This window comes from Carya illinoinensis, chromosome 9 (genome assembly GCF_018687715.1).
Source record: "Carya illinoinensis cultivar Pawnee chromosome 9, C.illinoinensisPawnee_v1, whole genome shotgun sequence".
NCBI lineage: Eukaryota > Viridiplantae > Streptophyta > Magnoliopsida > Fagales > Juglandaceae > Carya > Carya illinoinensis.
The window spans coordinates 40,821,198-40,848,042 of NC_056760.1; the positions used below are offsets into that span (position 1 = coordinate 40,821,198).

Consider the following 26,845-nt stretch of genomic DNA (forward strand, 5'->3'; position numbering starts at 1 on the left):
TTCTAATTAAGTGTATATATATAAGGGAAATGATAAGAGTCCCGTTGAGATTCCGTTCATTTGTTCCGTTCAATTTTTTTTTAATTTTTTTTATAAAAAGATTAAAAAAATATTGTTTAATTATATTGTAAATTTTATTAATTTTTTCAAAATATTTAAAAGATTTAAAAAAATATTATATGACAAAAAAATACTTTTAAATATTTTTTTAACACTTTTAAATATTTTGAAAATATTAATAAAATTCACAATATAATTAAACATAATTTTCTTAATCTCTCTGTAAAAAAAATTCAAAAAAAAAAAAAGTTGAATGAGATCCCTAGCATTGTCCTATATATAATGATTTTATTCATAGAAATTAAAATAATAATAATAATAATACTTTCATCTCACTTCTATTCTACAGTACCATAAAATAATAGAGATAATTATTTTTTATATGTTTGTGAAAATTTTTTTTAATTTAATTTTTTATGAATGAGGTGTAATCACTCACTACATGAATCCGGAAACCAAAAATGGACGTGGCAACAGAAGGGGTCCTTCCTAATGGACTCTGGTCCCCTTAGTTTGTAATACTATATTGATTACAGTGGGGTTGCAATGGATGTGGTAAGAATCAGGTAAAGGCACTTTCATAACGTATTCAATTGGTAATTAGGATGTGTGCATGTGAATTGTGAAGTCCTACTTATCAAACACAAAGAGACAAGCATAATGTGTATGCACGTGAAGAGGCACATGTATATGTAGACACAACAGCCTGGAAATATCTGTGCCTCAAAAATATAAAACCCTGCAACAACCTTGACCTCTTCACACGCATTCTAGGTGCAAAAATCTCCTCTCACGTGGCATCATCTTTTTTCCGACACACTTCCCAACTTGCTTCAGTCTCTTAAATTGGCACATGTGATGATCAGATTATGCTTTCACTGCACTCTCACCAACTTCCACTTTTTTTTCTTCTGTATAAATTCGGTTGAAAATGATTTACACAATATTTTTCAAAATATTTTGCTTAATAATATTTTAAATAAAAGGTATTTTTATAAAACACTTCATAAAAATAACATCATTTTATAAAAATACATTCATCTTACAACATTATTGTAAAATATATCATGAAAATGTAATCATTCCATTACCATTAAAAAATAATAAAATCAAATCAAATAAAATAAACGAGCAATCAAGATGGAACCATTTACCATTTACCTCTCTCTCTCTTTTTTCTTTTTAATTTTGTCCACTATTTTTGAACTTGTCTATTACTTTTGAGGTGTTGACGGGCATTGGAGGCTTTTTGTTTCTTTTGAAAATTGCATATTTTCATCTGAATGGTAAATTGATTTGCATAATACTAGCTTGGAATAAAGAAATAATAAAGGAATAGAAAACTTTTGAGAAGTGCCTTAAAATAGGTAAGCCAAACCAAAAGTACTAAGTAGTTTGATTTCCAAAATTGAAATATAGGAAAACTTTTAATCTAAAGGTTTAATGTAGAACATTAAGAAAAGATAAATGACATTTCCTATCGTAAATGCAAAAGTACCCCACGATCTCTTTGAAAAAAATGAATAAATACGTTCACATATAAAAGACTAATTTTTTTAATAGTAAACTCCACTCTTTTTCAAAGCAATTACACAGCTCTTATGCACCATACGATTATATTATACTCTTAAAGAAATTTTCTTGGTTGCACTGAAATCAAATTCAGGTCATTAGATTACGAGAGCGTTGAGTCCCATATACAGGAATATTGTACAACACAATTGCATTCACAGCCTATGAATGATTTCATTATCAAGTCATGAATACACAGGTGACCAGTTGAAGGCTACAATTTCGACCGACAAAATATTTCACAGTCATACTCATTGATTCTCCCTTTTCCACTTAAGGAGAATCCCTCCCAATTACCTACATACAACGCAGTCATTCCAACCTAACTTCTTGAATATCATACAGTCGAAATCATTTCAACAACAGAAAAAACCAAAACCCACCCACTTTGTTAAATTGCTTGGTTTGATGTTTCCGAAATTATATTCTACAAAGAATTTAAAATGATATATAATGGGAATAATGGATCTCAGTATGTTATGATTATCTTCAATCCCATTAAGGAAATTACAGAAAGATAACGCAGTTTCCTAACAAACATCGTTGATCCATTAGAGAAACTCTATTTTTTTTATAAGTATTTTTTGGAGAAACATGATAACAGATCAATTCAACAAGTTTTTTTTGCAACGGACAGAAACATGCACAGGAATGAAGTTAACCCTCCAATAAGGATCTACCTACCCTCACTCTTACCTAAAACATACTTCAAAATCCAAGCCATCGATTGAATATACAATCAATGGTTCTCCAGATACTCATGTTTCATAAAATCCAACTAAGATCAAATACGACTGATTGAGATATATAGAAATTATCTGATGGAACAAAAGGCCATCAAGATTGCTAGGCTTCATATTGGACATCAAGAAGAAGAGCTAGGAACCAGATGCAAAAGTTCATTTTGTGTATCCTGGCAAAACAAAGTGCAGGGCTAAACTCAACATAGAGATGGTTGATGTTCCACTAAATGTATTAAAGTCAGTTGCTAATTACCAGATCAGGAAAAAAAGAATCCCATCTATAAACAATATAAGCATTTCAGCCAGCCAGCAGTAGCAAAAGAAAAGAAGAGTAAAAACTTGCACAAAAACCCCCTCATCCACGGCAGGCTACACTTTCATACATTAGCCCCATCATTAGCCCCATACATTAGCCCCATACATTATAAGAAAAAGATTAATTACTTTCATACATTAGCCCCATCACATTAAAGAAATTATTTTCACTGCTGATTTAAGAACAATAACATATCTCATTTCGAAACAATAGATTGCAGATCAGAAGTAATTTCGAACACACCTCAGTAAATGCTCAGATGCTTCCACAAGATTGATTAAACACACAATAAACATAATGATATAAGATTAGTGAACTGCCAAGTCCCTAATGCAACTCAATTAGAAATAATATAACAAATTAACACGTATATTTCAGTATTCTAGATGGCTTCAAGAAGTTTGCAAGTTTAATGCAAAGTCAGACACTAAATGCATTAAAATACATGACAAAAATCAAATTATGAAATACATAAGAGGGTGGGGATCGACACCAGCCAGCAGGAGAACCGCCTCAACATAGTCTGCTGGGCGCAGATACCTACCACACCAAGGGGTGCAGTTCCTGGTGGTTTTACACCCCAAACACCAAGACAAAAAAAGATGGAATGACCGTACACTGATAACATGAGAAAGAAAGCATGCACCTGTTAGGCAACCATTGGCTCTATAGAGCACAAAGTGGAAAATTCCTCGTACACCAGCATCTCAATTTTATCCTACTATGATGAGATGGCATTGACCATCAACCTTTGAATCTTTTTAAAATGATCCAAGAGTGATGGAAAGTACACATTGACAGCTTGGGAAAAAAATAAGATAGTAATGTAGTATATAGCATTTGACCACCAAACTGAACCGAGGGCTTGGTGGTTTTACACCCCAAACACCAGACAAAAAAAGATGGAATGACCGTACACTGATAGCATGAGAAAGAAAGTATACACCTGTTAGGCAACCATTGGCTCTACAAAGTGGAAAATTCCTCATACACCAGCATCTCAATTTTATCCTACTATGATGAGATGGCATTGACCATCAACCTTTGAATTTTTTTAAAATGATCCAAGAGTGATGGAAAGTACACATTGACAGCTTGGGAAAAAAATGAGATAGTAATATAGTATATAGCATTTGTAACGCCAATAGAGGAGCTCACCTAAAACCAAATCCCACATTCAATACTCTCTCTGTTGGTAGTCTGGAAGTAGTGAGAGATTCAAAGGTCCATTGAAAGCTGAACAAGATATACATTTTACCCGTCTAACAAGACGATTATGAGCTATATCGAACAACCATAGAGCAACAATTACACTACAACTTTAACACAACTTGATATTAAGAAATTAATTTTTTCCCTTCCATTCAAATACACTGTCAGAAGCAGTAGTCCAAAACAAATGAAAAAATATTTTTTTAATACCAAGTTGTGATCTAGTTGTCGCTCAATCATTTTCCATTTCACAAATGATCTGCTGCTTCCATAGCCACCCCTCTACCACCATAGCCAAAAACACGAGCAACTATTGAATTTTCACCAGGAGGGGAAACCAAAAAACATCGTGAGGCAGGCAGCAGAAACATATTGTTTAAAGACATGCTAGATGTCCCAAAGATTTTACTAACACTCCACACATACTTACTTGGCAGAGGAATTAACATGCCACGACTGCCAAGTTTGTAGGAGATGGTAATAAAATCTTCATTTCACGTAGTATTACTTATTGCTTAGGTTTACGATGCAAGTCGTAACCCAACAATTTTTTTTTAGCACATTTAGATTAGGCAGCCGGCAAATTAATGCTTGCACAGAAGCCTCAATACCAGTGCAACAGAAATTAGAGTAAATTAACTCTTTTTTTGTTCAATTCCTTTTCCCCTGGTTCGGAGTTTTTTCATTTCAGCGAAATGACAAAGATGCAAGCTTTTTTCTACAGATTTCTCTGCAACCGAATTCTGCACGAAATCATTACCAATTTAACAAAATATAATCATAAACGATTTAGACCAAAGAGCTCGAAAATAATATGTTTTGACCATGAGGGAAGAAAAACTGAGCACCTTTCCGGACTAGTTCGTTGATCCATAAAAGATAATTCAAATATTGAAAGCCAAAAAATCTGAACAAAATAATAACGTGAGGACATAATATCAAGACCAAAAAAAAAAACTCTTCACTTCGTTAGGGTTATGAAAGGAGCATCTCATAGAGAGCTTTCCCCATAAATTCGGTGCAAGGATAACGATGGGATAAACTCATCGCCAATGCTTAGAAAATGAAAACCACAGAAACGATCACAGGTCCGGACGTGACATAAAAAAAAAAAAAAAAAAAAAAAAAAAAAAAAAAAAAAAAATCTCTATCAAGATGAGTATTCAAAAAAAGAAACATTAAAGAGCGAAAGACGGAGATCGACAATGTACCTCAGTATTTTCTTCAACATAGGACATGAATTAAGTCATACGAGGTTTGGGAAAAAAACACGTAGCGAGCTACAGAAAGTGTGTGCTCTGGACTTCGCATATCAGTTTAAAATTTCAGAGGAAACGGAGGAGAAATACTGAAAACCAGTCAAGAAGAGACTAGATTTTCTCATAAATTTGAACAGGCGCTTGATTGGGATAACCCTAGGACTCGTTTGGAAACTGCATTCACAGGAGCCTCTCGTGGCGTTTAGAATCTAGATGGTGAGCTGAAATAAGTTAAGTTTTTTTTATGAATATTAATAGATTGATCAGGTGTAATGAGTTATGTGAGATCTATTTAAAATGAGTTTAGATATATTTAGATGTTAATATGAGTTTAGTTTTATTTATAAAAAATTGAAAAAGGTTGTAAATCTCATTTAAATAAATGTGTTAAGTTGAAAAAGGTTACGAGTCTCACATGTAAAGAAATTTTGAGTTAAAATGAGTTTAGTAATTTGAGAGTTGAGTGTTTGTATGTTAAATTCAATTTAAAATTAGACTGAACTAAGTTAATTTCAACTGAATCTTGTAACCAAACGGAGTCAAGTGTCCGATGTTGATATAAGTTAAGATTCAAGAATTATTGGTTTATCTATATACAAATGTAAATACATATTTGTATAAGGAAAAGCTAGTGTGCCTTCTAACTTGTACCGTACTTACTGATGGGCAAAATGGTTTTTTTTTTTTAAGTTAGTGATTAAGGAAATGATTTTAAGTGTATTTATATATTTTTTTATTTTGTAAAAATATTTAAATATATTATAAAAAAAAAAGCATGGGTAACACATCCAATGGTAAGAGCTGGACGGCATAGTAGCCCGACCCATTTATATAATTAGACCTTTAAATTGATTAAATTGGATTATACTAATACATATTTAAAATATTACCATAGTTATAAAAAGTGTTAATACATCTTTGCAGATGCACTCTTCACTCTATAAATACTATTTTATTAATTTTTTTCTCTCTTCTTCCACTATACTTCAACATCTTTGTAGTGGACACTGATTGTGAAATATATATATATAATTAATTAATTAATTTTATGAAAAAATTTAAGAATAATTATTTTAGCTCAAAGATGTATAATTTAATATGAGAGTTTTTCTTAAATGACAAAAAAAATTTCAAAACATGTAGTTTTACATTTATATATAGATAAATTCTACATTTATATATAGATAAACCAATGTCAATACTATAACTTGATCTAAAAATAAAAAAATAAAAAAAAATAAATAAAAACCAATTTCAACGCTCTTAGTTATTACTCCTTTTTCTTCTTCGCCAAATAATTCAATTTTTAGAGATTGGTATATTTAATACTACGTAGCCACTATTTGTCTCCGTCACGTCATAATTTGACACTTTATAATAGAAAAATATAGTTACAAGCATAATTGTATATTAATTTGCGTATCAATGTAATATGATTAGTTAAAAAGTAGATTTTATTGAAAACAGTGTTGATTTAAAATTTAAGTATGAATAAATCAAAATTAATATACAGATTAGTACGTGACTGTATTTATATGCAGCAAAACTCATTTACAATAATCTATTCGTATTAATGACCGTCTTCTTTGGGGAGGCATGCGTCTTAGCACGTACCTTATCATTATGTATTGGTTGCCAATCCTTGTTTCAAGTATTAGAACATTCTCGATAGCTTATCTAAATTTTCATCTAAAATAACGAAGTAAAACCCATTTTTATTATTTTATTAAGTTTTTCAATATACCATGCATAACCTTATTCATTATTTCTCAATATTATTTTAATATTATTTCCTTCTTCTTCATTTGTTCATTTTAAATATTTTCTTCAACTATAGTTAAATCTGTAATATTATTAAATTTTTTAATATTTTTTTTTATATATTCACGTGATTGCAAGAACTCTCTATTGCCAAACTGATATAATATCCCAACCAACCAAAACCCACTTTTTTTTATGAATTTCGTTATTTTCTCATGTTTTCTAAGGTTTTTATTAGGAGTGTGTTTCTTTTTATTAAAATAAAGTATTCTAATAATATTATATTTCTTTTATATTTTATAAATAAAATTATAAATGTGAGAGATATTAAGAAAATGAGAAATTCTATTTACAATCCCCACTTAGGGTGCATGTGCACGCCCTTTATTAAATGAAAAAACGTCATTTTAAGATGAATATTTTTATAATTTTAAAAATCTAAAAAATAAAACTTTTTAGACCTACATTGCAATTCCCTGTAAGCAGCACTGCTCAAAGAAAATAAGGAAAAAGAAAGAAATTAAAAAAAAAAAAACGTTAATACGTATAGTGCATGTTAAATATAAAGAATAACTTTAACTCATATGTATTTTATATATGTATTTTATGTTAATGTCGAAAAAATTGCACAATAGATCAGAATGAGAAAAAGAATCATTTACAACAGGCTAAGACGATTCTTGTCTCGATTGGCGTAATATAGAGCCCTCAATAATGGTTTGGTACAACTATACAATATTGATATATACATTCATGGTAGTAAAAGAAAACTAAATGTAGAGAAAATAAAGAGAGATATAAAGATTTACGTGGTTCAACATATTGCTTACGTACATAAGATGTTTGGGGAAGGAAAATCTACTATTATATATTTATTTTACAGTCTCTCGTAAAGTCTCTTATCTTCACTGTACAATGGAGATCTAGAATCTATTTGCTAGAGGAAGTCTTTTCTCTTAAGCCCCAATTGCAAGGTTGAAAAGGCTGCTAAAGAAGAAAGTCACATTGAAGTCATCTGCCTATTTCCTTTTATCTAACCCTTCTTTCTGCGCGCCTCTCGATAGTGGTGAGGAACAATGACTTTTTCTCTTGCATGTCTACATTCTCTCTTATTTCCACATTTTCCTTTCTATTCTTTACTTTCCTCCTTAAAGCATTCACATCTGGTACCTCAAAGTACTAGATCTCTCATAATTTGAAATTTATTATAGGATTTTGATCAAAATACCCCTTCCATATTTTAGGGAAAAGGTTTAGGAGATGAGCACATCCCCTAAATCAATTTTTATCAATATTTTATTCTAATATATAGAATAAATATTTTTTCAATTATCTACATTTTCTCTCATACTCATATTTATTATAGTTTTAAATAATAATTTTAAAAATAATTTAATTAATTAAGAAAATACAAAAAAATTAATTTTAAAAATATTATCATATTCACAAAAAAATAATTTATATTTTTGTTTAAAATATTAACTAGAGTAATAGTTTAAAACATAAGAAAAAAATATTGACTAGTTAAGTTTGTAAATGTAAGTGAGAGAAAAAAGTAATAAAGAAATAATAGAGAAATATTATTTTAATAGAATAGAGAAATGATAGGGAATGAGATGTATAAGGTTTTTGAAAGATGAGTAAAATTTAGGAAAAAAATTTTAAGTAATATACTTTTTAATTAAATTATAAGAAATTTTATGAGGAATAAGATGTGAATACTCTTGCATCTTCCCCTCCTTTGTCCTAACATACTCATTTCCTTATTATGAGTGTGTTTCTTTTTATTAAAATAAAGTATTCTAATAATATTATAATTTTTTTATATTTTATAAATGTGAGAGATAATAAAGAAAAAAAGAAATAATAAAAAAGACGTTTATATGTATAGTGCATGTTAAAGATAGAGAATACCCTTATCTCTTATGTATTTTATATTGATTTTACATAATCTAATGAAGACTTTATCTTGACATGTTGTTAGTCATTTTAAGTAAAAAAATATGAACATAGATAATACATCGTCGATGCTTTTATGCGTTTGGATACTGATGTAATCTTAAATAATCTGATTTGATATATAAATAATATTTTGTGAATCTTATTAAAATATATTTGAATATAAATAAATTAAAATATGTGTGAATATATGATGTAGTTGAGATGATGTTAACTTTTTTTATGAAAAATTAAAATAATAATATATCTTATTAATAATTAATTTGAGACGAATTAAAATATACTTACGAACCAAACACAACCTGGTCATCCTACTTTTACCATCTTTTTTATGGCCTTCCTCCCACGTACCTCATCTTAACTTTGGTCACAGAATATGCTAATTGCTAGTCGGCCTGTTCGTTGTTACCTTGCTCTCCTCGTATTATTAGCCATATGCCCTTTTGAGCACAAACTATAATCGGGCTTGGCCCAATTTTCAATAGATCTGCGTAATGAAAAATTCTAAAGAAACGTATTTTTAGTAATTTTATAAAAATAATTTTATAAATTAAAATAATTTAATGTGATGTTTTAGATTATAAGAATTAATTTATAAAATAAATATAATATATCACATAAAATTATGTCAGTTTGTAAATTTATTTTTATAAAAGAATTTTATAATTGTAGCACTTTTCAAAATTATTTTTTAACTTTTGATTTTTTTTTTTTTTTTAAAAAAAAAAAACAATGATTTAAGGGTGATTACATTACTACTAAATTATATATATAATGGAGACCTTTACTTCTATCAATTGCATCTACGTGAGAGTTCGAGGGTTATCTGTAAACGAGAGGCTATTGCATTGAGGTCGTGGACAAATATAATCCACAAACACCCCCAAATTACAGCCACTCGTTGAATATCAAGACCCCATAGAAAAATAATTCTATGGTCATACTAAAAACCTCCTCTCCAAGTTAAGATCTATACGCAGACAAAATAGACCATGAACAATCTAGGAAAAAAAATCACTTATAAAAGGAGCCATAAGTAGCATCCCCACATCAAGCAAATCTTTGAATTTGACCAAACTTTTTGAAGATGGGTATGGTATTGGGAAGGATCTGTGTCGAAACCCCGAAATACGAAGTGATACAATCTTCAGCCGCTTACGAAATCCGCAAATACGTACCGTCCGTGATAGCTGAAATCACATATGATCCATCACAATTTAAGGGTGACAAAGATGGTGGCTTTACTGTATTGGCCAACTACATTGGTGCTCTAGGAAACCCACAAAACACGAGGCCAGAAAAAATTGCAATGACTGCACCAGTAATAACAAAGAACCCAGAAAAGATAGCCATGACAGCCCCGGTCGTGACCAAGACTGGTGGTGCCGGAGAAGAGGAGCTCAAGAACATGGTGACTATGCAATTTTTGTTGCCGGCAAAGTATCAGAAGGCGGAGGAGGCGCCGAGGCCGGTGGATGAACGGGTAGTTCTAAGAGAGGAGGGGGAGAGGAAGTATGGGGTGGTGAAGTTTGGGGGAGTGGCAACTGAGGAGGTGGTGAAGAAGAAGGTAGAGAAGCTGAAGCAGAGCCTGGAGGAAGATGGGCATAAGGTAATTGGGCAGTTCTTGTTGGCAAGGTATAACCCACCTTGGACTTTGCCTCCATTCAGGACCAACGAGGTTATGGTCCCAGTTGAGTGAATTTTGGAGCCTAAACTAAATTATATGTATGATATGCTTTTCTCTTTCGTTCAGGTTTTAGATGTAAACTAAATTTTATGATATTATATGCTTCTGTTTACCTTGACTATCCTGTTGCAACCAAACCTCCATTTTATTCCAATTACCTGATCAGTATAGATCGGGTTCAACGAAGTTCCACCGAGAATTATTTTCATTCCTTTATTGCTTTGAATCCCCAACTTGAAAGGGGTCTTAACTTCTAGCAAACCATTTTAGTATTTTTCAGATAATGAGTTAATGCACCTGTGTGCCCCACAAAAATTCCATGGCAGCATTGGTAGCGTATGGCGTTGAGTAATTCAAAAGAAAGAAAAAGATATTTAGAACAAATTTCTCTATTCAGTACAACTCATGAGCTTTCACCAAATATACTTGGTTATGACTTCACTCACTCTGTGTTACAGCCTCTGATCAACAAATTGAACACACCACTTAATTTACAACGAGTATAGATAGATATGTGACCCGTAACGAAACCTATACATCAACCTTACCCACTAAAGAGCTTCACAACAATAGTGATGATATTCAAAATCATGAGGGGTAGTCTCAAGAACTGGCATGCGTGTATTAGCCCTATGATCTGCCCTTTAAGCGAATTTCTCCCACCTCCTGCAATCGCAGCCAAGGTCCATCCTCTTCGAGCAAGGAACCGATCCTCATTCAGTATTGCCATCGCGTTTGCAAAGAGCAGAAAGGCTTCGAGCAAAGTCCAGAAACCCATTTCCTGCATGCATGATGAAGGATTCAAGATTTCAGTTTCAGGACAAAAATAGTTCCAAGTCAACATCCAAGTGGAGTGGAGTATTTGTGGAAACTTTTCAGTCATACATTATGCAGCATGGCACAACAAATCTTGTGGAACTTCCAGTGCATTCGATTGAATGCTTAAAGTATCATAAACCACTTCAAATACATTTGATTGAAATGGTAAAAGCATCATCCATCCATTTAACCACAAATACTACATACTCCCCAACTTTTCTTTTATGGAGATTTCTTAAGAGTTCTACAAGACTCCGGCCTTCGCTCAAGTAGAGTAAAGGCTTTGTGATGGAGCTGTATACGTGTACAACTATTATTCTCACCTAGCAAATGAGACGGAAAAGCATAACCTCTATATATAGTCTATAGACAAGGTAGGCTTTTTTGCTTTTTGCCCCAATGCAAAATAATCTAAACATTAACGACATCACATACTCCCCCCCCCCATTTATCTCCAAATTGCTCTCACAAGTCGTTTTAGCCCTCAACTCAACAATTAAAAAAACCCAATTTCTTTTGTTACTCGAAAGAGCCGGCTAATTCTACCTCGAAAAACCTCACTTCGATAATAAACTAGTACATCAATCCCTACGATAAGTACCAAATAAAAGCCAGAACGCATGCAGAATAGTCTAAAATCCCCATAATAAAAGAAACAAACCGGTGCTTATCAAAGCAGAAATCACGAATATATTCAGCTAAATAGTTAAAAGAAATCAAACAAAAACCCATAAATAAATATAATTATATCTTGGTTACTGTTACTCTATGCATACAAAATGATCTCAAGTCTCACCTCCGAAGCAACAACCGACTCAGTGAATGAAGACAACGTTTCCCGGCAAAGGGCTCTCCGCTCGATCCAACTCCCTTAGACTGAATTCCAGAACCAAAAAGAGATGGAAGAGAGAGACCGAGGAGCAAAGAATTCCGGATGTAAAAGGAAAGATATATGATACTTCTAGAAACTAGAAAGTCTTCAATTTTTATTGGTCCACGTTATCAGAATTATGTCTTTTTATATCCAACCTTTTGAGATGTGCTGCTTAACATAACCAAGGGTCCACGAGTTTGTAGCCGTTGGATACAAAAAGCACCCTCGCAAACCGACCCGCAATTTTGGGCAAGTCGAGATAGCCTTAATCGAAGATGGCTGCGTTTCTACTCCTTCCTCCTTCTCCTTCGCTTTCCTTCCTTCGCTACTGTCCTCCACTCTTCCTAAACCCTAACAATTCGAGAGGCGACAGAGGCTCAGAGCGGAAGCTCGAGCTTCCATTTCGCAGCTTAGTTAGAGCTTCCATTGACGGCGACACCAATGGTACTCTCGAATCGCCGAGACCTGCTCGTAGAGGCAGAAAGAAGGGGCCCACTTCGTCTTCTTCTTCTTCAGATACTTCTTCGCCGAAGAAAACAAAGCGTTCGACAAAAACCCAATCCGAGAACGGCACAGTTGAAACCAACGAAGAAAAGGAAACAGACACGGTTCCAGATTTAGAAGATTATGACGATGGCATTGATTTTCCTTACGACGACCCACCCTTGATCTGCTGCTTCGGCGCCGTAAGGAAAGAGTTTGTACCCACCGTCCGGGTTTCTGACAACCAGATGCACCCGGACATCTACTCTCAGTGGAAAATGCTCCAGTGGGACCCGCCGGAGTTTGTAAGAGCTCCTGGGGGAGCCCCTTCGAACGTGGCGATATCGCACGTGAGGCTGGGCGGGCGAGCCGCGTTCATGGGGAAAGTTGGAAAGGATAATTTTGGGGACGAGTTGGTGTTGATGATGAATATGGAGAAGGTGCAGACGCGGGCTGTTAAGTTCGATACGAGTGCTAAGACGGCGTGCACGTACGTGAAAATTAAGTTTGAGGATGGGAAGATGAAAACCGAGACGGTGAAAGAGGCGGCCGAGGATTTCCTTCTTAGCTCTGAGCTGAACCTTGCTGTGCTCAAAGAGGTCAGTAACACAGAGTATTGGTGCTATACGTTGTTGGGTTAACGATAACTTGCAGTCTATAGCATTTTTCTCTAGTCATTTAGAGGAGAAATACGTGCTACTCATTCATTAAGGTTGCTGTTGGAGTTTGGATTGTGAGGTGAAACAACAAATTGAAGTGATTTGAATAACATCATTAAGTTCAACATGCTGCATTAAAGCCCCGTTTTGGCTACTTTATTTCAGTTTGCCGTTATTCAAAGTTAATGGCATTAAGGCAGATAGATAGACCCATTTACCAGTAAACCCTTAGATGTTTGGTTCTTGCAAATCATATATTTGTGTTGCAACAGATATAATTGACCGCTATCATGAAATTGGAAAGTACCTAGCAAGTGAAGAAAACTGTTCAAATTAATGCACTGTCTCTGAAAATTGTAGCAATCAATGAAATGTTGACTGATTTTCTCATCTCTTCTGTTTCAGGCTAGGATATTCCATTTCAATTCGGAAGTTCTAGCATCCGTTTCAATGCAATCGACCCTTGTTAAAGCGATCACATTGTCCAAAAAGTTTGGAGGTCTAATATTTTTCGATTTGAATTTGCCCTTGCCTTTGTGGAGATCGCGTGATGAGACACGGGAAATAATCAAGAAAGCCTGGAATGAAGCAAATATTATTGAGGTCTCAAGGCAGGAGCTGGAATTTCTTCTAGACGAAGATTATTATGAGAGGAAAAGAAATTACAAGCCTGAATACTATGCTGAAAATTTTGAGCAAACCAAGAATCGGCGAGATTATTACCATTACACTCGTGAGGAAATCTCTCCTCTGTGGCACGATGGTCTTAAACTTTTGTTTGTAACCGATGGAACTCTTCGGATTCATTACTATGCCTCTTCATTTGATGGTGTGGTGGTTGGAACAGAAGATGTGCTCATCACCCCGTTCACATGCGATCGGACTGGTTCAGGTGATGCGGTTGTGGCAGGGATTATGAGAAAGTTGACCACGTACCCTGATATGTTTGAAAATCAGGATGTCTTGGAGAGGCAGCTTCGTTTTGCAATTGCTGCAGGAATCATATCACAATGGACTATTGGTGCGGTGAGAGGTTTTCCTACAGAAAGTGCAACACAAAACTTGAAAGAACAGGTTTACGTACCTTCATTGTGGTAGAGCATAACGGGTTTGTTCTTCTTTAACAAGGCAGAGTTGATCCCAGTGCGTGATGATTCTTAATTCCCAAGGGGTTTATTACATATGCTATCCAGAGATTTGAGAACTTTGTCTCTGATGAAGCTGAGGGAGAATTTTAAGGAACAGATTGCGTGAAATGTGTTCGCGGATCAAGTTTATTGGATTCCCAGTGATCTTGAATTTGCTGTATGGTTGTGCGGAATCAGAGATTTTGTAGTCTGTATCTCCACCATCTCTCTCATGTTGAGCTTCTAAAGAATGTTTTTTAAGGATAATCCTCTGTGGTTGCGCCATTTTTTTTTCTTAAAGAAATGTTTGATCTACAAAAATTATTAAATGGAAGCTACCTCTTGGTCTTGTTGTTTCCATTTTACCAGAATTGTTGAACCAGCCAATCTTCTGAATAAATGTCTCACAAGCACTATTCGTAGTGCCTCTCATTTTGAACTAAATGTCTCACAGCCAATCGAAATTGCACCTATTTTTATTCTGAAGTGGCAATTCTTCAATGAAAAAATAGCAAGCTTTGGCTTCTCATTGCCAGCCTGAACTGCTGAATTTGCTTCACTTCCAGGTTGGGTTTCTGTCACTAATGTCATTGGAATGAGACCATCATCTTATCGTAACCGAAACGAATGAAGACAATTTCTTTTATAAAGATATCTGGTAGGAACATGTGGAAATCAACGTATGTGTTGAACTATATAAACAAAAAATATTACATATCAAGATTGTTTTGGTGCCCAATTTGGCTACAGATTGACAACCGAATCAAGGAAAAAATAATGAATCAATGCAATACTATATAACTCAACTCTAAAGTATGACAGACATGATGTCTCAGTGCCAGTTTAGCTAACCCGGTTGCCTCACTTCCCTAAATTGCTGGCAAGTTCTCCTCAGCTGGTCTCCAAAACTTAAAAGATTCTTTTCAAATCTCATGACATTCAAAACTGAAGACCCTGTTGGCAGCTATGGTTTTCCATACAGGGTGAAGAATCAGTTCATTTCAAAAAAACCCTTACCAGCCGCCTTTGAGCAATGGTTATCAAACAGTCCAATCTATGAGCCACATAATCTTAACAGACTGAAACCTTATCTTTGTGCTGCAGCCTTAAGACGTCGCTGGTCAAGTTTCAGTCTAGTAAGTTGCTCCTCAGACTGATTACAGACACAACCAGGAAAAGGATTTGCATAAAAATTCTCCTCCAGCCTTGGTGACTCTCCTGGCTGTCTAACATAAGGTGCTCCGAGCCTATCAGAATGCATCTTCTTAACTTCTGAAGAAAATTCTTCCCAAGATATTGCTCTGTCATCGAGCTGATCGACCAGTCTAACGAACTTTAATCTGCAAGACAGGTTAAATTATATATCAGTTGACTAATTAAGTATATATCAAAACTTTTTACATAAGTAATAGGGTTTGATAATGATGAAACCCTAAGATTTACATAAACAAACCTGTCAGGGTTGATAGTCTTTCGAAATCCTTCAAACCTCCTATGTCCCTGCACTGCCTTGGCCATATTTCCATCATACGTATAAACAAAGACATCACTTTCAAGGGCCAAAATATAATCCAAGGCGGCTAGGCGATTTTGGTATGCATTAAAGGGCTCTAACTCTGCTTGTGTTGCAAGAGTTGAATGAGAGAATACATTAGGGTACTCGGAGCGAAATGCAGCCATGCTATTGGTGCCATATATCTCTCCTGCAACTATGTAAATAGTTGTAGTGGAAGGGTAACCCATGGCCTTGAGGAAAAGAGCTGCTTCTCTAGGGGACATTGGGCATCCCCCTTGGAGTCGCCGCTCCTTGCTATCTATTTCTTTCTCCTTCCAATGCTTAACATTGTGCCTCATAGTCCTAAGTTCCTCTGCCTCTTCTGTGGTAAGGTTGTGGCTGCAGCCAGTGAAAGCAAGCATGTCTTTCTCATATCTGCAGTTACAATAGATCTAACTTAGTTGGGTAACTTCATATCTATATTAAGAGAAAACTAAAAGACTGCACACGATATGAGACCTTAGATGCAAGGCGATATATGGCTCGCTATTTTTCCTTAATCTATCAACCAAAATCTTCCCAAGATCTTCAATCTCTGCTGTGTATCGAAGAGCCTCATAATTGGCACGGCACCTGAGCTTCTGGATGGAGGAAGCAAGGCCATTATTGACCAGTCGAGAATCAGTGTGGGTGAACTTGATCACCTTATGCTTTTTTAACAATGCAAGCATCTCGCTCCTGTAGTAACTAGCCTGCAGATGAAGCATCTGAGATACAGATCCAGTAAAAGAAAATGGGGTGCAAAATTGTATATTTTGAGTGCATTTATTTGCAGACCTTAGACCAGGAAACGGGGGCCTTGGGTAGGGGCTTGACTGCTGCATACTTGGATGGCAAGTACTCGATTATTTCTATATCATTTTTTAAAACTTCTATGAAGTGCCTCCAGTCAAAGATATCTTTAAAATCACTGCACAGGTATTAGAATATTTTATTTGGTAGAAGTGAAAGAAGTTTGAACTGATAAAATCATCAATCAGGAAACCACAAGAAGCTACAATAATACCTTGGATCTGTCCAAAATGACTCGTGATCAAGCGAAGGAAGAACTAGAGTGGCATTCATTATCTTAGCAACAGCAACCATATCACATATCTGATGTCAATTAACTAAGTTAGCTAAAAAATAAAGAAAAAATCAAATCCACGAGACTAAGAATTCTGTAATCTTTATTGAATATAACAAGATCAATACTATGATTCCATGGAATCCAGTGACAGAATTTTGCATGTTAGAATGTGATATTGCAGAGTATAAAGAGAGTGGCAATTTGAAGTTCTTTTGTACCATTGCATGGGGATATGGAACAGAAGAAAAGAGGTTTTCACGAAGGGAAGTTAGATCATCCGAGAAAGACAGCTTAAGGAGCGACGATTTTCCGAAGGAATTCAAGTATCTTTGTGCAAAAAAGAACATATCTGATAGCATGCATGCTATTTCATGGAAACCATAATAGGAATTTTTAAGCTGAGTTTTGATGGAGCCTTGTTTGACGAGCACTTAGTAGAAATTATAGAGATGGTGTAATCGCGGCAATGAGCAAAAAAGAGAAGTTGGTCAATGAAGCAGATTACATTGTTGAGAGGAATCCAAATGGCCAGAAACCTCGCCTCAAAGGATATTGTGACTGAACAGGATTCTTTGTGGACTATTAATGCTCTCGACTCTTCCACACTAAATCCATCATGACAAGGACACATTCTGGACGAAGTAAAGGCAATGCGAAACCATTTGACTGCTGCTTGGCAAGTTAACAGCTAACGTGGGAAGGGATGGAAATGCAATAGCTCATAAGTTAATAAGGAGACGTGAGGAGACAATTTGCGAGCTTTTGTTAACATTGGCGTGAAGAAGGAGATAGCCATCAAAACAATCATTGCGGAGACAATGTGCTGAATCACTTCATTGCAAGTAACAAAAAATCCTTACTTAATTCCCATTAAAAAATAAAGAAAAAGAAAAAGGAAACAAGCTTGATAGTAATTCTTACTCCAGTTCGCATTTGATTCAATCCACCATTGGCGTGAACAAGAAGATAGCCATTTGTTGCGGTACCCATTCCTAGAAGAAATCCAAATTGGTAAAAATCAGAACCCAGAAAAGAGAAAGGAACAAAAAAAAAAACAGAACAAATGCATGCGTGGTTAACCAATTTGGGTATAGAAAACTTGGACATACTGATTCGATTCCTGGGTCGAACAATGCATTGATAAAAATTGTCACTATTTGGCTTCATCCATATTTCCGGAGTCTGTGAAACAAGGAAAAACCATATAGATTCATGATAACTGATCAGAAAGCTAAAAGAAAAAGTGTTCTATATTTCAGCCACACGTAGACAAGCCCCCATAAGGAAGCCAAACAAAAAGAAAACAACCATCCAGTCTATCCCACAAGTCTTTCAGGTGGTGGTTTGGATATTGAGATGAAACAAAAATTAAAAGTTGAATAAAATATTATTATGATGTTATTTTTTAATATTATTATTAAAAAAAATTAAATTTTTTATTCTATTTTATGTAGAAATTAAAAAAAAATATAAGCATCAATAAGATGGATTGAGGGATTTTTGTATCTAAAGGGTTAAAGTCTTAATTGGTTATACAGTTCAGATAAGATGAGATAAGATGTTTTGTTAAAAATTGAATAAAATATTATTATAATATAATTTTTTAATATTAATTTTATTTTAATATTTTAAAAAATTAAATTATTTATTATATTTTATATAAAAATTTTAAAAAATTATAATAATGAAATATGATAAAATAGTTTAAATCCGGACAAGGACGCATAAATGTTCAAAGAGTAAAATTGCTGACAACATTTCTTTTTCTTCTTACGCAGGAATCGGGGCAAAGCTCCGTTAAGTCCTGGACACGTACAGTACTGCGCTATCAAAGGTTACTGTATCATATGTTATCCTCACGAAAGAAGCAACGTAAGTGTCCAAAAAATCATCATATGAAAGCAGCCTACGCGGTACTGACTATGCTTGGTCATAGCCACCCCAAAGAATTCAAAGCACAGCTGTTGTGCTTTTATGTTAATTGGCAACCAAAAAAAGTTTGTTTTGGAGTTGAGAGATTCAACTATCACGTCTGTTTTAATTATTATAATTTTTATATAAAATATTATAAATAATTTAATTTTTTTAATTTTAAAATAAAATAATCTTTTCATTGACTATCATACCTTCCATACGAACAAAAAAGGAAACTGAAGGATGTGTATACCTAAAACAGAAGAGATAAAGAAGAAAGGAAATGAAAATTAATAATGAAATTTTATGTATCAGAAGAATTCCTTATGCGTTTGATGTTTGTTTATAAAACGGAGCATTCATAAGGGAAAGAAATAGACCAAACATGGAAGCTTTCGTTTCCTTATTATTTGGAGATTGTGACCCAAAAGAAATTTCTTTAAAAAAAAGGTTGAACTTATATATTTATTTACTTACAGACAACCTCTCGAGAACCCGCTTGGGCATGGCGGTCTGGGTCTCCGTGACAGCGCTCTGAGCCATTGCCTGATCATCTTTGAACGTCGGTTTGATCAAATGCCCGTTGTCTATCTTCTTCTCGCTCACCTCAACGTTACCACTCGGAAACGAGACCTTCAAGAACACCGATATGACCGCCAAAAGCATCAGAAACCCGAATATATTACGGCGAATGTTCCTTCCCGATCTCAACGACTGCACCATCACCGCCGCCCAAATGAACCCGTTCTCAATCTTAAGCAGCCACGCATCGGGCACGCAGAAGAATGCCCGAGAGCGGAGCAGCAGATACCTTATAACGGGGTGGTGGAAGTAATATTGGTGGTGGTGGAGGTTCTGAAAATGTGTCCCACCGATTGAGGACTCGTCGCCAGCGCCGCCTTCGTGGTCAAAGAAGTCGGAGGAATTGGAGGATCTCTCCGCGTCAATCATGAGGTCGGCCACGCGTCTCCTCGTCGTGGTGGGACCGCCGCCAGCGGGTCGTGGGCTACCGTTGCATGAGTTGCTCGAGACTGCACCGGACGACGACATGGCCGGACCGGTTTTAAAAGCAAAGAAAAAAAAAAAGAAACGAAAACCAATCCCAGACAATGAGAAAATAATGGGAAACAAACAGAAACAAGAGATAGGAAAAAGAGAAAAAAGAGAAAAAGGGTTTTTGCGGTTTGGGAGGGAGTGAAGGAGAGAAAGAGAGGGAGGGATCCGTCGGTTGAGGCTTCTTTGGCTTTCGGTTGTTCGGGTTCCGTACTCTATGGTCAATAGAAACTTTAACCTATTTCTGTTTCAAAGTGTTTCTGTACAGAGGCACCTCTGGATCTCTCTCTCTCTCTCTCTATATGTCCAGGAGTCCTGAACTGGGCTTTTTATCATTCGTTGAAAGAGCAGAATGACGTAACTACCCTTAATATTATTTCGCCCAATAGGAATACAAAAAGACTGAAACATAAAATTAAAATACCATTAAGATCGTTGTCAAGCTTTCCATTTTGCTTTAAGCGTTCTTACCATTTTGCTTCAATTATAATTACCTACTTCCTTTTATTGCAATCTCCGTTTCAGGCTTTTTTTTTTTTTTTTATAACAAAAGTTCTTTATATATAATAATAATAATATATAAACACGTACGTCAGAAATGACAATACAGTACTAATTGTTTTAAAAGATTTGTAAATGTCATTTTTAGAATCCAAAAAGACGAGCGAATACAGTTTTAATTAACAAAGTCAATGGTTAGTCGAAGGAAATTGATGATAAATTTAATATTTAATTAGTCGATTTTGGTTGGGAGAAAAGCAGGAAAAAAGATGGTTGTTTTTATCTTCATTTGTTTGGCCGTTCGGTACTAAACGGTCTAAACTTCCCTTTGGCGGCCTAACATAATGATTATGTGTCATGTACATTTGTACGTGTGTATATTAACATTTGAATACATTCCGTTTAAATAATGAAAATATTTTATCTTATTTTATCTTATTATTATATTTTTATTAAATTTTTATATAAAATATAATAAATATATATATATATTTTAACTACTTTCAGTTCAATTCATCTCATCTTGACTTATTATATAAATATCACCTAATTAATTAAGGATAATATAAAAGAAAAACACGCAAACGCCAAGTGTCTAAAAAATTAAATACCTTTTAATTAGCTTTTAAAAAGTGAAAGACGTATATACTTTAGATCACTTTTACATGTAGGAAAGCAATCGAACAAAGAGACTTATGGTCTCCACTTTAATTGGTTCCGCGTTTGAAAGTGTTGAAGAATGAAATTTTTAATAAAATCAAACAAATGAAATTCAAGATAAGCAATTGACTTTTTTTCATTTGGCATGTTGAATTGAATTACTTCTTTGAAAAAAAGTAAGTCTTACTTACTTATCAAAAAATAATTACTAACAAGTTAAGAATGTGTATAAATTAATATATAATTTGAAAGAAAATAACTAATATCATAAATATATATATATGATTTGGAGAAAAATAACTAATTTTATTTTAAAGTAATTTTTAAAAAAATAACTGATATTCCATATAAATTTAGGTTTATACCAATATTATATATACTTAATTGAAACTATCTTAATGGATTTTATGTACCAAAAGAAATTAAGATATATAGGCAATCAATTGGTTATAATGTAGACACAAATTTCATATCCATTATTGTTTTGTTAAGATTTGCAGCAATCGCCTGGCCATTAATATTGAATGACAATACTACGTAGTACCTAAAAATTATAACATCATAATTAATGCATGTAAACCCCAATTAAAGACCCACAACTTCAATCATCGCGAACTAATCAGGCAGAGCTCAAGAGTCGAGCCCCGGCCACATTAACTCACAATCCAAAAATATTTCAAAGCCTTTTCTTTTTCTTATCAACATTGTTTAATTATGCCGTACAAGAAAGGTGCATATATTAAGAAAAGTTTCAAATTATTTTTTATTAATATAATCCATTTCTTTACAAAAAAATTTATATAAAATTTATCTATTTAAAACTTGTAGATAACATTAATCGTTATTAACTTATAATGCTGTCTATGAAGTAGAAGCAAAAGCTTGTATTATGCAGTTTAGAACACCAATGATCGTTATGAACTTATAATGCTGTTTATGAAGTAGGAGCAAAAGCGTGTATTATGCAGTTTAGAACACCAATGATCGTTATTAGCTTATAATGCCATTTATGAAGTAGAAGCAAAAGCGTGTACTATGCAGTTTAGAAGACCAATGATCGACAGGAGTGTTAGGAGGGTTCTGATCTGAGGTGTACTGTGAGGTCACTTTCCCACATCAACGTGATCATTGCTCAAGAAAACTCCCACCAATGTAAAGGCTGAAGTCTAATATTCTATAAATTCAGTTATTTATCCTCCTTATTTCTTACGCCACACACTTGTTTTGATTTTTTTAAGTAACGGGATAGCGAAGCTCTTATGAATATGATGATTTTGGAAGTTTTGACTCAAAGAAAGCTACATTTTGTCACAATAATTTGTGTAAGGCCTGCTACTAGCTGTAACCGGTTACATCCATGCTTACAACCGATTATTGTAAATATTATATTTTAAAAAAAAATACATAAATTTAATAATATTCACTTTCTTAACTATTAAAATATTTTTAAAATAATAATATCAACTCAAGGAGACAAGCACCAGCAGTCCAATGAAATACTTCTTTGATCTTTTTTTTTTTTTAAATTATTTGGAGTTATTCTCTTCATCGTCTATCTTTACACTACATATCTATTAAGAAAAAATATAAAAAATAAAATAGATCATCTATAATATAGGACTGATGAATATAATTTTTTTTTAAAATTAAATTTATTATTATAGAAAAGATATTACCACGTAAATAATGTCTTTCCCACTAACTTATAATTAAAATATTTTGTTAACTGCAAAATAAGAATTTAAGGCATATCTAAAATTAAATCATTTGAACAATGAAAAGATTAGGTACAGAGACATATGGCCGGACTCGTGAAGATCCTGAAACCGGTCCACGTAAGAGATTATATGATTGTTTGGTATGGGTAATTAAAATCATCCTATGCCGACAATGTTGAAACAAATGCATAACATTAAAATCTTGTGGGCTAATTGTCTAGAGAGACAGTAGCCAAGTTTATAACTAGTTCCTTCCGCGGTACTTAACCTCTCTTTTTTCTTTTTAATCGTATTATTTTCCCCTCAAGGGAGATTACAAAAAGGAGTGGATTTTTCAGTAACGAGATTATATATATAAATCCCCTTCATTTAAGTCAAAATGATAATATGCTTATTATTTTTCTATCTCAAAATTTAAAAAATAAAATAAAATAAAAATTATTAATATCCAATTAACTGTGTGTCAAATATTCCGAATTAAGACGTGATTGACTGTCTGACTCGCCGCCACGTTTAGGACTGGACTGGAAATACATTTGTTAACAGGGGCAGATTAGATATGGATGGATATTTGGGGCCTGGGGGGCACAAAACAAATTCTCGTACCCACATCCGTAATGTACCTGGTAGATCGAAGATGATAGGGTGACTACCCTATCACTACTCGGTAGATTGGAACCTTCCTCGATCCGCGTTCTTTTAAAATCCCATGCTGTCATCTTCAATCATTTGACTCGACTTGTTTTTTAAAAAAGAAACTATCGCCTTTCTTTAAATCTGACTTTTATTTATAATTAAAAAAATAAATTAAAAAATCAATATAATCATATAAATTAATTTAAAATAAATTTAATTTTATAAAAATTAACTTCTTTAATAAATTTATTTTTTAAAAAAATTATGTAAAAAATTTCTATTTTAAAGTTTTTAATCTAGATTTTTTTATATAAAAAATAACTGAATAATAAATAGAGTATAAGAATATCATTACTGTCAAGACGTTACACTTTCGGAAAAGATAACATTGCATGACGCATGACAAGGAAGCAAAAGAAATGACGATTTCAACGCGGAGAGAATCTTAAATCCGAGTATAAAAGCTTGCACGTTGTCAGGCTCCATTGTCGGAGGAATTAATAAATTATATAAAATTGAAAATATAATTAATAATTTATTTATGCTTCAATATAATGCAATTAAGTTGTAAACCGTTTCTATCATTTAATAAAACTTGTTAAATTAATATTTTTTTTGAAAAAAGTCGCTGATTATTTAAAAATTATAAATTCAAATTTTATAAATCAAATCTTATCATATAAATATTATATAATATTGATGATGTATTATTCTAACAGAATAATGGAATGAATATGATTTTATGATTATTTTTCAACTTCTTATTTTTTTAAAAATAATCTTACTTCTAAAAATAATAATACCAATAATAAAGTGTGCCAACTGAATATATATATATATATATAGTAATGAAGATAGTAACGTTCTAAAGTGGCATGTATTTTGCCACTAATCATGCCTTAATAATATTAAATTTAGATGGACTAATTAATTAATAGAAAGAATCATTAAAATAATTGTATTTGTAAGTTTGTAACCAAAAACAACCCTTACAAGCAACGCTACTTAAAATTGTAACATATGGCACTGCCAAGGGTGTACATGCTTCATGCCTGTATCAGTCTAATGCGCGTGCATCCAAAATAAACCAAAAAATAAAAATAAAAAAAGGATTGAAGTTGAGGTTGATCACTTAAAAATAATCATACTCGTAAAGGGATAAGAAGTTTCATTAATTAATTATTATGGGTGCTAAAGAGTCCATCTGTCAATTGCAATTGGAATGGAGTTGGAATATTTGGAAATGGACATGGAAATGGACCTCCCACTAATGAAATCTTAGTCCAAGACAATGCCAAAGCACTGACTATACTTTGGTAGAGGTCGTTCTATCACGCGTGAAAGTGGGGTGGGTACACACCTTGTTTTCAATACCATATTCTTGTTGAAACTTGAAAGCTAAGTTGCAAAGGTATTTTGAGGCTCTAGTTTGTTGTAATGACTTGGGATCTTTTTGCTTGTAGATTGTCGCCGAGATGATATTCTTTTCGGATTTTCCCGGAAATCGTATGACATTTTTTTCCTTATGAGGCTCTAGCCACAGCCTAACATGTAAGGTGGCGAGAACCACCCATGAGGTGGTTGGCGGAGTCAGCCACCCACCCACAGGATGGATTAGGATGGTCAACTTGTCACACCTATTCTCAAACCATTGCTATTTTGGTGCTTTACCCAATTGGGTCGAGATAATCCCACAATAGTTCGGCTGATTTGCATTCTTTACCCACCAAACCCATTAATTCTTCTCCCAAATGTGCTTAGTCGATCTATGCATACAAGAAAGATAAATTCAAAGTCTAAGAGAAAGATCACATGGACCCTTTTTCAAACCTCACCTACAAAGTGCTTCTTCTCATGCCAAGTGCCAACCCCATTTTTATATTTTCCACTTGTTGATGTTGGTCTTGACTCTTGTCAATGTTGTCATCATGATTTTAGTTTTGCTGAGGGATTGGATGCCGTCCTCTTCATCCTATAAATAAAGTTTAGGACTTTGTTTGCTATTTTTTGGAGGCCCTATGTACATGGGCTGACATGACCTTTGCAGAGTTTTTGACTCTTTTCTCCCCCCTTTTTAATAATGATAATATAATCGAATCCTTCATTTATGCTTGTAGCTTTTATGAGCCTTTTTTATGGATTGGCCTCTCATGATAATATTACAACTTTTTTTTTTTTTTTTAACAATGTGGGCATGGGATTTTTGAATTCAGGTTTTTTATTTAAAGAATAGGCCAGGATCGTATGCCATTAGGCCATCAACTCTTGACAGTATAATACAACAACTACTATAACACAATGGTATTAAAAAAAAAAAAATTCTTTTTATTTTTAATTCAAACACAAGATCATAGAGTGGAAATGATAAAATTCTTGTTATTATTATTATTATTATTATTATTATGGCGTTAAAGCTGTATATTTTAACTTCAAGATGTGCCCGGGACAAAGCCCTTTCGTCTTATTGGCCCTTCTATCCGTGCTGCGTTTTGGGCTCTGTATGGGCCTTCCCATTTCTATCAGAAGAGCTGTTTACATGAGAATGTAGACTACCAAGCGCACCCAAACATAATATTTAATAAACAAGAAAGACTGATCATCAAGAGTTTATTCTATGCATAAATATCATCACTTTGGTTTGTTTAGCTTGAAGCGTACCGCCAAATTGCCGTTGTCACCCGAGGATGGTTCTCCCTGATCATCGATCTCGTCTTGGGCTGGTGCTTGCTTCTTCTACATCAGACTTATTGCTGGGCCATTTTTCAGTCACCATGGCTACAAGCCCTATAATTTACGGTAATATGAGAATAATGTCATCTATAATTTTAAAAGAGTTTTTGTTACACACACAAACACAAGTTGATATTGTTAACATAACATTTATAATAGGATTCATAACTTTAAAAGAGTTAAAACGTGAAAGATTTTTACATTAACGTTGATCGTGTAAAACATAAGATCATAACAACTCTAAAGCTGTTGTAGGAAGCCGAATTGGGGTAGTTGGTTGCTGTTACTCACTGCAACAAGGCTCACTGCTAAACCTGCCATTTTACCTACTACATTGAATGCGCGTCTGAAACTCCACCTTACTTTCGTGAACTCTATGTCTCAAACAACAGGAATACTTGGCAGTGGAGCACTGCCCATTTCAATCGAAGCAACCAGCAAGATTACAAATTTCTTTCAGTACAAAAATATTGGTCAT

General features: G+C 33.8%; 4 protein-coding genes, 1 long non-coding RNA gene and 1 other non-coding gene across 6 annotated transcripts; 2 read left to right on the forward strand and 4 right to left on the reverse strand.

The window, feature by feature from the left end:
* Positions 1 to 1,773: 1,773 nt before the first annotated feature.
* LOC122277616 lies at positions 1,774 to 5,405 on the reverse strand. The gene is made up of 2 exons (XR_006229042.1): positions 5,115 to 5,405; positions 1,774 to 4,958 (listed from the first exon to the last, which is right to left on the reverse strand). It is a non-coding gene; the product is annotated as an uncharacterized LOC122277616 (long non-coding RNA).
* LOC122277923 lies at positions 2,094 to 2,185 on the reverse strand. Its single transcript, XR_006229227.1, has one exon. It is a non-coding gene; the product is annotated as a small nucleolar RNA snoR27 (small nucleolar RNA).
* A 4,431-nt stretch (positions 5,406 to 9,836) lies between the features above and the next one.
* LOC122275628 (heme-binding protein 1) lies at positions 9,837 to 10,688 on the forward strand. Its single transcript, XM_043084767.1, has one exon. The coding sequence runs from the start codon at positions 9,970 to 9,972 to the stop codon at positions 10,579 to 10,581; it is 612 nt and encodes a 203-aa protein (XP_042940701.1). The 5' UTR covers positions 9,837 to 9,969; the 3' UTR covers positions 10,582 to 10,688.
* A 233-nt stretch (positions 10,689 to 10,921) lies between these two features.
* LOC122275629 (protein transport protein yos1-like) lies at positions 10,922 to 12,335 on the reverse strand. Its single transcript, XM_043084768.1, has 2 exons — positions 12,185 to 12,335; positions 10,922 to 11,350 (listed from the first exon to the last, which is right to left on the reverse strand). Exon 2 carries the CDS (start codon positions 11,345 to 11,347, stop codon positions 11,114 to 11,116), a length of 234 nt encoding a protein of 77 aa, XP_042940702.1. The 5' UTR covers positions 11,348 to 11,350; positions 12,185 to 12,335; the 3' UTR covers positions 10,922 to 11,113.
* Positions 12,336 to 12,391: 56 nt separating this feature from the next.
* On the forward strand, positions 12,392 to 14,975 carry LOC122275627 (fructokinase-like 1, chloroplastic). Its single transcript, XM_043084766.1, has 2 exons — positions 12,392 to 13,344; positions 13,810 to 14,975. The coding sequence occupies exons 1-2, from the start codon at positions 12,538 to 12,540 to the stop codon at positions 14,500 to 14,502; spliced, it is 1,500 nt and encodes a 499-aa protein (XP_042940700.1). The 5' UTR covers positions 12,392 to 12,537; the 3' UTR covers positions 14,503 to 14,975.
* A 225-nt stretch (positions 14,976 to 15,200) lies between these two features.
* On the reverse strand, positions 15,201 to 20,437 carry LOC122275626 (O-fucosyltransferase 28-like). The gene is made up of 8 exons (XM_043084764.1): positions 19,547 to 20,437; positions 18,265 to 18,337; positions 18,077 to 18,147; positions 17,093 to 17,181; positions 16,864 to 16,996; positions 16,546 to 16,778; positions 15,985 to 16,461; positions 15,201 to 15,871 (listed from the first exon to the last, which is right to left on the reverse strand). Exons 1-8 carry the CDS (start codon positions 20,117 to 20,119, stop codon positions 15,619 to 15,621), a joined length of 1,902 nt encoding a protein of 633 aa, XP_042940698.1. The 5' UTR covers positions 20,120 to 20,437; the 3' UTR covers positions 15,201 to 15,618.
* Between the last annotated feature and the right edge of the window lie 6,408 nt (positions 20,438 to 26,845).

What these genes read in the sequence shown, in the direction of transcription:
- LOC122275627 (XM_043084766.1), top strand. Translation starts at nt 12,538, where the DNA reads ATGGCTGCGTTTCTACTCCTTCCTCCTTCTCCTTCGCTTTCCTTCCTT. An exon ending in ACCTTGCTGTGCTCAAAGAG is followed by an intron (nt 13,345 to 13,809) that starts GTCAGTAACACA and finishes CTTCTGTTTCAG; the next exon opens with GCTAGGATATTCCATTTCAA.
- LOC122275628 (XM_043084767.1), top strand. Translation starts at nt 9,970, where the DNA reads ATGGGTATGGTATTGGGAAGGATCTGTGTCGAAACCCCGAAATACGAA.
- LOC122275626 (XM_043084764.1), bottom strand. Translation starts at nt 20,119, where the DNA reads ATGTCGTCGTCCGGTGCAGTCTCGAGCAACTCATGCAACGGTAGCCCA. An exon ending in TCGACCCAGGAATCGAATCA is followed by an intron (nt 18,148 to 18,264) that starts GTATGTCCAAGT and finishes GATTTCTTCTAG; the next exon opens with GAATGGGTACCGCAACAAAT. An exon ending in TATATCGCCTTGCATCTAAG is followed by an intron (nt 16,462 to 16,545) that starts GTCTCATATCGT and finishes TTGTAACTGCAG; the next exon opens with ATATGAGAAAGACATGCTTG.
- LOC122275629 (XM_043084768.1), bottom strand. Translation starts at nt 11,347, where the DNA reads ATGGGTTTCTGGACTTTGCTCGAAGCCTTTCTGCTCTTTGCAAACGCG.